At 33.2% G+C, this 11,264-nt stretch overlaps 1 protein-coding gene across 2 annotated transcripts; it reads right to left on the bottom strand.

The window, feature by feature from the left end:
- Positions 1 to 271: 271 nt before the first annotated feature.
- On the bottom strand, positions 272 to 8,145 carry LOC113765371 (mitogen-activated protein kinase homolog NTF3). Of its 2 annotated transcripts, none has more exons than XM_027309523.1 (4): positions 8,014 to 8,145; positions 3,503 to 3,543; positions 2,367 to 2,793; positions 272 to 1,329 (listed from the first exon to the last, which is right to left on the bottom strand). In XM_027309523.1, exons 3-4 carry the CDS (start codon positions 2,787 to 2,789, stop codon positions 634 to 636), a joined length of 1,119 nt encoding a protein of 372 aa, XP_027165324.1. In that variant the 5' UTR covers positions 2,790 to 2,793; positions 3,503 to 3,543; positions 8,014 to 8,145; the 3' UTR covers positions 272 to 633. The 2 variants fall into 2 exon arrangements, with proteins under 2 accessions (XP_027165324.1, XP_027165325.1); XM_027309524.1 differs by lacking the exon at positions 3,503 to 3,543 and having other exon boundaries at positions 272 to 513; positions 646 to 1,329.
- Between the last annotated feature and the right edge of the window lie 3,119 nt (positions 8,146 to 11,264).

The following is an 11,264-nucleotide window of genomic DNA, read 5'->3' as shown; positions in this document are numbered from 1 at the left end:
TTTGCAACTCAGTGAAGTTCCCCATTTCCTAATTGTCAACACATGCAAATCATTTTGCATTAACTTTTTCAGCCTAGTGAATTTTTCCTGTCTTCAAACCAGTATATCCCTACTGACACAAGAGATTCCGCCCATTCCAGAATAGTATACTGCAGTCTTCATGAGCATCATATCTACAGGCAACAAGATCAAAAAGTGCCACAAACTACATGACAAGAACGCGTATGCATTACCTTTTAATGTGTTCGATAGGTCAGCTCTTCAAGGCATATAAGCAAAGCCACATGCTTCTCAAGGAAGTTAATTTCATTTCAAAATACATTACAAACCAACTTGTAGCAGTTGGATTAACTTTTATCCATAATAAGTTTACAGCCAGAACATTTAATGGCATAGCACCAAGGCCTATCACAACAAACATCTATATACAACATTGATGCGCTTTTTCAGAAGTCCAAGGTCAAAAATCACCTCATGAGATCTGTTTAAGCACACCAAGCATCACAGCTCAAACTGCAGATGCAATTTGTTATGATTATTTTGTAAACAAAGACAAAGAAATGAAAGAAAGTGGCTCTAAAATTACAAACAAAGCCAATTCCAAAACTAGTTCGCTAGAAAGGAAGATCAAATTCAATTACCAACCTCCAGATCAGCTAAAGCGGCTTCAGGGTGGTAATGAAGTATTTCTGTCCACATCATTTCCCTTATCATCTCCTCCCCTAAATCTTCATCTATGTCGAGATTGATTGGGACCTGAGCTGGAGGATCACAACTTGGGTCGTACAGGGGAGCCATGTAGGGGTGTTGAAGAGCTTCTGTTACACTAATCCTTTTTGTTGGATCAAATACAAGCATCTTCTGCAGCAGATCGATGGCCAAAGGATTAGCATGAGGATAAAGGCGAGAAAAAGGTGTCCCTGGAGAATATGGAAGTGTACGGATGTATTTCCTAGCCTTTGGGTTATCAATAAACTCAATGTCATCTTCCTTCTGGCTCCCAAGGATGTTAATGATCAACCTAAGTTGATCGAGGCACTCTGTGCCCGGAAAAATAGGTTTCCTCCCAAGAAGCTCAGCAAAGATGCAACCAACAGACCAGACATCAATTGAGGTCCCATAGTTGTCACAGCAGAGAAGGAGCTCTGGCGCTCGGTACCACCGAGTAACCACATACTCTGTCATGAACTGGCCCTTATCATTGTTTGTACGTGCAAGACCAAAATCACAAATTTTTAGATCACAGTTTGCATTCACAAGTAAGTTTCCAGGCTTCAGGTCACGATGAAGAATGTTCGCAGAGTGGAGATACTTCAGGCCTCGCAGCAACTGTATCCATTACAATTCCAATAAATGGGCCTTAGACAATAGCTAATATTAACATAATCAGTAACACCTTAACCAATATTTGTCATCGCATTCCAAGAACAAGAAAATCAATATTAGGTTCAAATGTATTCTACTGGAACATGAAAGATAATCTAATGTCCAAACATGCAGGGATCGCTCTCATACACTCTGTTAATATGTGCATTCAACGTTTGGCATTATGCAAGAATATGTTTGACCTTAAGTATGAAATGCAATTTCTAACGCTAATTAGCAATAGCATCATTTTTCCCTGGACCTGACAGCTAGAGTAAGTGTACTACACCCTTAAGAATCTTTGTAAAGGCCTTGCCTTGTGCTGAAACATGAGGGGACTCATGAGCATAGCTTGCAGTTCGGTATTTTGGAAGTCGTTCACTTAACGTTAGGCTAGCAACAAGCGGAAAGCATCAACCAGAAGTTACTGAGATCAGGTAGAAGTTTGAGTCTGAAGAAGAAATCCACAATTAAGTTTCCAAAGTACTAACAGCAAGCGTTTATCTAATGTTTGGAGCTGTTACACAATCCCCAAATAATCATTCTTGTAAGAATTAAGACCGTTTATTGTTTTGCCAAACTTGCAGCAGATAATGAAGTCCACAGAGGGTATCATCAAATTAAAGAATAAAGGACATTCTGCAGCACTTTAAGCATTTCAGGACCTTGTTTGATGGAAAGAAAAACATTTCTGGTATATAGGGGTCAAGTGATCCAGAACAAAAATAAGAATAAGGATAAAAGTTTGTCACCACAATGAAATTTAGGTACGGAAAAAATGGAATTCCAATCCAAGCAAGCAATGCCAAATAGGCAAGGTTTAAATATATAATGCACAATCCAAATTTAACTTTCCAAAAAAAACTTCAAATGTTCTCAAGATTCACAAACAATTCAGACAATGATAAGCTTTAAAGCATAATAAAGATTAGACTGGATAATCTATAGAAGTTCATCATTCAAATACACAGCTGAGACCACATAGATAACCAACAATTTACCTGGAAGAGGAAATATTGGCAATGGTCATTTGTAAGAGTTTGAGAGGACTTGATAATCTGATGCAAATCAGTATCCATGAGTTCATATACCAAGTAGACATCCTTAAAACTTCTTCTATGGATAGGCATCATCACATCTTTCAAGACAATCACATTTTCATGTCTAAGATGGCGTAGAAGCTTCAGTTCACGCAAGGTTCTCAGTGCATCAATACGATTTTCAAAGACATTGTGAATTTTCTTGATTGCAACCTTCTCACTAGTTTCCTTATTAATAGAAGAACATACAATGCCATACGCACCTCGACCAATAGGCTTTATAGGTACATATTTCATATCAATCTCAAACAGAGATTGCCACATGGAAAAGTAATGCTTCCCCAGGGATCTAACCCCATTTGGAGGCTCAACTGGAGTTGCCATATTTCTAAAACCAGCAAAACCAAATCAGAATAATTAAAATCTAGAAAAAAACAGCAACACATATCCTTAAAACAATTTTTCCAAAAAAAAAAAAAAATTCAAATCATGTCATAAGAAATGGAAAGTGGTCTGATGCCTATAGAACTGACACATTTTAAACAATTTGATTTTTTGTGAAGCACAACTTTTTATAATCCAATGCAGATTTCAATTAATATTTCATCAAGCAAAACTAGATATATCACAAGCACTCCAATAGTCTGTTATCTCAAAGTAATATCTGTACTTGTGAGGAAGTATTGCATGTGCTTTCCAGCCAAAATGAACAGCTGGAGAAGCTTCCCAAACCTTAAAGAGTACCATTTTCCCAGCTTCATCAGTTTAACCATTGCCTATAATCTATGGCACTGGAGTTCTATCATAATATTTTTCAGTATAGTGAACTTTTGCAGTAAAACTTGCCAACAATCAATTTGGCTGGATGCTTCCAGCAAATTGCCTGATGTGTTTAGTATTGACATCTTGGTGCAGCTTTTCCAAGTTTTCAGATTCTTTTGAGTTTCCAGCAAATTGCCTCATGTTTAGTGATTCGTACACCACACAATATAAGATAGCAAAATATTATTTTCTACACAGGACCTACAACTAAAGTAGATGAACTCAACCTATTCTATTATTAACAAGAAGCAAAACTATGATTTAGCATAACCAACCTCTTCTACTCTGAAACTTGCTCCAACACTACTGCTGCTGCCTATACAAATGTATAATATTCCGAGGAGAAAGGGTGTAAGACAGCATAAAGACACATTTAAGGAAGTACGATTAATCAGGTACAAAATGCATCTATTAAAACTTATTCAGGGGTACTTTTTAAATTCTAAAGAGCTGATATTTTCACATGATTTGGAGATGGGTGGTTACTTGGCAGGTCAAGTATGGTCCTAGCCTCACAGCAAAACTGCTAATGGTAGTTTATAACATGGTTCTAGGAGTTACTGTTGTCCTTTCAGTATTAGGTTCCCTAAGTTCTCTGCAAGTTTACAGTGAATGTCTTTCTTCATTCAGGGACAAGTACAGCATTAATCATATGGAGCTTTCGGAGCTTACCACAGTATCATTTGATATAAATCAAGTTCACATATGACGTATTGTGCTGTAACTGGTCTTTTTTCTAATTTTATTTACTATTAAGAACCTCTTAATTATTTACAAGCAAACTTCTAAGGATATTTCGATGCCAACAGCCCTTAATTCTAAACCCATAAAATTAAGCAGTCAAAATGTCTTACCAAACACTTTTCATGTGTACTATTTATAGCAGAGCCACCAAAACCATTCTTTTTAACTTGTGAAAATTCATCTGCATCTTAGGCAGTCATTTATTAGCAAACAGAAACTATTGTACATATATGTCCTGACTAATCAAACTTTTTCACCAAGAGTATGCATTAACATCTTGGGTTTGGCTGATGACATCTCTGAGCAACCAGATACCATCTCTTATGTGTCCAAGCTAATAAAAATCGTTTATCCAACCCTCCATCTCCCTCTTCCCAAGCAACAACACAGTTCTATGCATCTACCCACAGAATTTCCAGCATCCTGTCTAACTTCTCCGCTCAGCCTCTATAAAACCTTTAGAGTTGTTATTGCCTTATTATTTTTCCACTGCCAAAAAAATAAAGTTCTGTAACTCTGAAAAGGAGCATTTACTGGCCATTAGATACAAATTTTTAAACTTATGCTGAAAAAATAAGTCCTTGTTTATGTATAAATTCTAGCTTTCTCTGTCACCTGTTCAGGAGAGCTTGAAGAATATTGACTGCTTATAGATAAAGCATAGGTTTCTCCATCCTTGTTTACTTCTAATTATTCTTCTTCGAGAAAGTTTTAAAATTCCTTATGGCACAATTTTCTTAGTATGGTCTAGCTTGGCAACTTCCATAGCGTCTGCAATTTGTTTCACAATACATTATTGGGTATGCCTTGTGTTGGATTTTACTTTGTGCATCAGTTATTGAGCAATCTCTGAGCTTCAATTTCCATTAATTTCCCTGTCACTGTTTAAATAAGGCAGCTTTCCTTTATCCAATTAGGGTAAGAGCTGGAAAGGATCTTTCAGTTGGCATCTGAAATTCTTTGCGATACTTTCTGCCGAATGGCAGCAAACTCAAACTTTCCTTCTTAGAGTGATTAAAGAATGTCTCACTTTATGTGTTAACACAAAGACCAGCAAAACACAGCCATTAATTTTATTTCCACCTAAAACGGATTCAGGATGACTTCTAGCAAGCAATTTGTACCTATTCTGATCAAAACTCATGACAGAATGGCTCAAATAAACTAAAGAACCGTGCCTGCAGTACTGACCGACACCTGACATAACTGCATTTAGCTCAAATCTTCTTACATAGCAAAGCACAGTGGATAGATGCAGCAATATGCAACTCCCATTTGCCAAAATATAAAGATAGTCTCCAAAATACTTTTGCATACCCTCTATACCAAGATCTAAACTTTATTAGGTATATTCAGGTTCCCTAACATCTTTCATGCATTATTTTTTCTAAAGCTATTCCCTATCTCCAGGACGCTGTCCACAACCAATTCATCAGTCTGCACTATCAGATTGTATGCACTTCTTACTTAGAAGTTTCCAGTCTTACTAAATGCAACACCAACTTAAACCTAAGACAGCCCATGGGAATCCTCTTAATCCAATCTGCTTCCTAAGTCCAGAAGTCTCATTTATCAGTTGTGAATTCTGAGTTCTAAAGTTTCCGTCACACTCACATTGATATCAGCTAAGAACAAGTAGCAGAAGTCACTTTAAAGAGCATGTATTTTTTAACCAGACATGTCAATTTGGCTCAGGTTGTCTTTTATTCTATCAGACTAAAAATTCATTTATCATTTCAAGGTTTTTGGAGCACATTGTTCCTCTTATATTCTGAAAGCCATCATCTTTTACATATATTTAACTTTTTGGCAATCTTGTCAGTTATGTTCATATTATTTCATCTTAAACAGAAATAAACAAGCTCTAAAAGGAATTACTTGAATGATGCCCCAACAAATAGAGTTGATTAACATGCTTTTGTAAATGTAATAGTAAATTTTACACGTCAATGGGGCATTCTCATTCGTCTTAACTTGTCTTGCTCATCAAACACCTATTTTTAAGCTAAATTCAATCAAACTCTTTCCACAAATTTCTTTAGTGCAATCCTTAATGTTGCTAATATATGACTGACCCTGCAACTCTCAAAGCTTCGCTGCAGTTTGACTTGTTGATATTAAAGTGACTCAGTTAGATCATATCTCTTATCAAGAATACAAAGCCTTCCCATTTTAAGAACAAACTTAACTGCCTGAAACTGTACTCTAAGCACCTTTTCAGTTCAATGAGATTCCAATTCAATTTTCAACAGATATTAGTTCTCCAAAGGTATAAATGAGGAGCGGAATATTATGTTGATTACACACTAATATGATTAAAATTAATTCAAATGGTCTGTTAGGGAACTCTGCATTCAATGTTTACCTTAAACCTGATTTAACAACAATCTCTAACATAATGATCCAAACAAATGGAAACCTCAATTATGCATCACGTTCAATCTCTATCATGAACTGCTTAAAAACATAGTATGACAACAATAATTTGCCTTTATGAAGGTATTATGACCTACAAGGCAGAGTTTTCACTCTGTTCATTTATTGTTGCTTTTATGAACAAGCAACTACTCTGATTGATCTCTGATGGTGAAATGTAAAAGTGATTCATCTTAAATGAAGGAAATAGCACGCACAGAACTAAACTAGATAAGGAAGAACTTTTGGTGTTGCAGTTACACCTAAATAATTGAGAGACCTAATTTTAGAGAACATGAATGGACTGGACAGGATTTCCACATTGATAGAAATGCAATTACAGGTTTGATTAGATTAAAATTTTCCCAAATGAAATTCTAACTATGTTACATCCTTTATCTAACTGATGTCCATTAAACAAATCATACTTTCCTCCACGACACCTTTGCTCAATGCAAATTAAAGTGATGCTACTGCATTTTATACTCCATTTAATGCCAACCCAAGCCTGAGGGAAAAAAAAAAAAAGACTCCCCACCTACCCACACAACTAAATATTATATGCTGTCGGCAAAGAGATACCTAACTCTACAAGCACCTTCCTGAGCTATTGAATCTTTAAAGAAACGGCAAAGAGAAAAAAAAAGCCTAACATTAAAAAGCCTAAAACCAGATTTTGACTAATTTCACAGTTCAGAAGCTATATTGATAATCTTTAAACCTTGACTAAATTGCAATCACTGGTCTAATTTGATTAAAGTTTTCCAGAGTGAAAATCTTTAACTACGGTATGTAATTCCTTTATCTGATTGAAGCCTGCTAACAAGCCATATGATCCTTCATGATACCTTTGCTCAATGCAAATTAAAGTGATACTACTGCATTATTTACTCCATTTACGCTGTCGGTGCTGTCGGTGAAGAGATATCTAACTCTACAAGCACTCTCTTGAGCTATCAGAACTTTAAAGAAACACAAAAGGTAAAAAATGTCCAACATTAAAAATGCGTAAAACCAGATCTTGACTAAATTCACAGTTCCCAAGCTTTATTGGAAATCGTTAAACATTGACTAAATTGTATAACCTCCAATTACGCCACAAAACTCCAAGTTATCTCAAACTAATAAAGTAGTTACAACTAAGTCTGGATGTAATGATATCATATCACGAACATATAATTCAAAAAAGCCAAAGAATGTTCTCTATGGGACTATAGGCCTTCTTATCCCAAGGCAAACACTACATATGTAAGTCCATACAGGATCTCACCTAGAAAGCTGATTATACTTCTGACTTGCTAAAACCTCCTAATCAAGACCATAACTTTCCATCAAGAAGAGGAAAAAAAAATTCTGCAACTAACTGAAATAACAATTACTAACTATGCATATGAGCCCTGCTTGAATAAATTATCAAATCCCTTGAACAATTTCACCCAAATAATCAAATTCCCAATACAATTCGAAAGCAAATGCATCAATTCTTCAAACAGGTAGAAGGAAGTGTGAAGAACTGATGGAATTTAAGAAACAGAGACTGTAAAAACTACAAAACAAAACAAAACCATGTACTGAAACAGCTTTTTCTAAATCTTATTCTCAAAAGTAATAACAAGTCAAAGTTTACCTGATTTCAAGTGAGGTAATTAGGTGAAGCTCTCTCTTTGAGCCACCATTTCTTTGTAGATTTTGACGGTTTCAGATCATATTCACTATAGCAGTGGACTGTGCATCAGAAGAGTTGGGAGCAACATTATATTCGCTGAATATACGTATTTTATATTCATATACGCATTTTTTATTCACTACAATGCGTATAATTCACTGCTGGGTCAAAACTGTAATTGTAACCAACATTTACATGTATTGTGCTGGGAGTTGGGGCCAATTACGGGACCAGGGACAGGAATGGCTACAGGAGCACTCGTTCCTGAAGGTTATGTGCATTTTGTACACGACATAAATCTGTTTGTACATGGTGTAATTTACTTTCAACAACGTGTAATTCTAGAATAAAATTTTGTGAATCCCACACATGTTGTTAAAAACGAGACACAAGATAAGATCTGAATCGTACAATTTTTTTTTGGTCAAATATTGGCCGTGAACTGTCAAGAAGCAACCGTTCCTGCCCCTCTTCACCAATTACGTGTTACTTGGTCCATCGCTTAGTTTTGTAAGACTTTTAATATTTTTAAGGGATAAGTTCAGAAACCTCCTCGGAGATTTTTAACTATTTCACTTAGTTTCCTTGAAATTTTAAAAATTATACTTACTTCCTTTAATTTGACACTTGGGTAACCAAACCTTAAAATAGGGTCGAAAATTTAATGAATACCCTAAAATGCCCTTATCTTACAAAGTTTAATTTATTCTTCTAAACAATTGTAAAGTAATTTGGCGCAATTATAAAAGAAAATGAGTCTCAAGTTTTTCATGCCAAAATTTGTTAATTGATAATCAACTATAACAATAAATCTTTTGATATAATAGGCTATTGTTTATAATACTTTATTAGGGATATAGATTCTTTTTATGGTAGTGATTTTGGGCCATTTGTTTTTAATTATTCTTGATTTTGATACAAAAGAAAAAGCTACTAAAAATGGGATGATATTAAAAGTTATAAAAAAAAATTACTCGTTTAACATTTGATCTAGATAGATATTAGGGATAACATTGATAGTTCTTCTATAATTCTAATGAAATATTAAACAAATGACTAAGAAGAAAAAGGAAAAAATTATAAAACCCATCCTTTGTATAATAAACATGGCAACAAGGGAGTTTTATTAAAATATTAAGGTTAGTATTATCATTTTAAATAGGTAAGGGAAGTAGGTGTAATTTTTGAAACCTTAAGAGAACCAAGTGAAGTTATAAAAATCTCAGGAGAGGTTTCTGAAATTATCCCTATTTTTAAAGTAGCATGTTGATAGTGATAATCTTTTAGAATTTTTTTTTTTAAAATGTGACGGCTATCTCAACTATCAATGATTACATAAAAATAATAAAAAAAAGATAGTTGATGCATTTACACAATTTTATGTTTAATACATGAAGTTTTTCAATTGAACAATTACATCAGTGAATTATTCTACTACATAAATAGTCACAACCAACCAAAAAATATTGACAATTCAAAAGTATGTAAAAATCTTGCAAATCCTAAATGCATAGATGAAATTTAGTGTATGAAAACATATAATTTTGTAATTTTATTAATATGCCTGTCACTCAAATCTCAGTTGGCTACATTACAGTGAAACAAAAGAAAAAAAGAATTAAACAAAGGTAAGTGTAATGGACAAAAAATTGCTTCTAAACAAATAAAGAAAGAGTGAAAAAGGTAAAATGGTAAGAGTTGGATATATTACTTTAAACATAAAAAAAAAATAGTAGCAAATGTGAATATTGTGTAAATACAGAAACATTGTTATTAGGATGTAGCACTTAAGTTTAGTTGGTAATAAGTCCTTGGGTGCCTAAAAAAGTTCCAAATTAGGATGATTGTGATATATTCTAAACTCTTTTAAGATATTTTTACTTTAATTCTTTACAATATTCATAAAAAATACTCACGCATAGCCATTGAATGCCCAAATTCATAAGGGTTCGGATCTATATTCATTTTTAGACCCATGAGGATTTGAATTTGGGTCTAGGTCCGAATCTAAATAAATTTAATAGGTCCGAATATAGATCAAAAGGATCCAATTCAAACTCTATCCATTAATATGCTTAAATATATAAGAGATAAAAAAGGATTATTATCATTTTACCCCCTTAACATTTGGCGTCGCTATCAATTTTCCTCTTAACATTATTTTTCAATCATTTTACCCCGAAGATTAACGGTCAAACTTAAAGAAGTTTTATTAATTCAAGTGATAAGACATGTTCAATCTTTCAAATTATTATCACTTTATCCCCATAAACTATAACCTTATTATCAATTTACCCTTTAAAATTATTTTTTAGGCAATTTATCACACCATTAAACTAACTTAATAAGTTAAAAAACTTGATAAGATAGTACCCTCTTTTTTGTATAATAAAAACAATAAAAAATTTAGAGTGGCTCTTCACCTTTTTAGTATGAAGAAAAAAAAGGTCAGAACATCAATCTGTTTCTTCTTGAAAATCTTATTAATATTGAAAAAAATTGAAAAATAGATGAGGGAGAGAGAGAACTCAATTCTTTTTTTTTAATACAAACAAGAAAGAATTCAATATTTTTATTATTTTAAAATTACTTTACTTTTCTATTTATTACCCAATTCCAATCCTAATCCCGAGAATATTAAAGTAATACGATAATATTAGATTTTTCTTATTTTCTTTCTTTGCAAAATCTAATTTTCTATCTTCTTCTATCCTATCTCCTTTTCTTTTCCAAGTATTAATAAGTGTGAAAAAAGAAATTTGAGAAAACCCTTTTATTTTTATGTTTTTGGAATCTTAGAGTGAAAAAAAGGAAGAATAATTATTCCAACATTTTTATTTTTAATTATATATAAAAAAGGTAAATATATTTAAACATTTTTTAACATACTTTTTAGATTAACGATAGGGTAAAAATCTAGAAGAGAGTAAAGTGATTATATCACTATAATTTAAAGGGATAAAGTGATAATAACAATGTAGTAATACTATAAAATAAAAGGGTATTTTTATCAAAAATTTATGAACATTTTGAGTTGAATTACCTATGGATGAAGTGACTAAAAGATAACATTATGGGATAAATTGATAGTAGTGATATAGTTGAAGAGGGTAAAGTGATAATAACCCATAAAAAATGTTGTAAAAATAAATCCGATTATAAAACGTGTTTATGATGTAAACAATTTTTTTTTTGCAAATAACTTGATATTT

Source organism: Coffea eugenioides, chromosome 3, assembly GCF_003713205.1.
Source record: "Coffea eugenioides isolate CCC68of chromosome 3, Ceug_1.0, whole genome shotgun sequence".
In the NCBI taxonomy this organism is placed as follows: domain Eukaryota; kingdom Viridiplantae; phylum Streptophyta; class Magnoliopsida; order Gentianales; family Rubiaceae; genus Coffea; species Coffea eugenioides.
The sequence above is the reverse complement of the archived record's forward strand: the minus strand, read 5'-3'. Positions and strand labels throughout refer to the sequence as shown.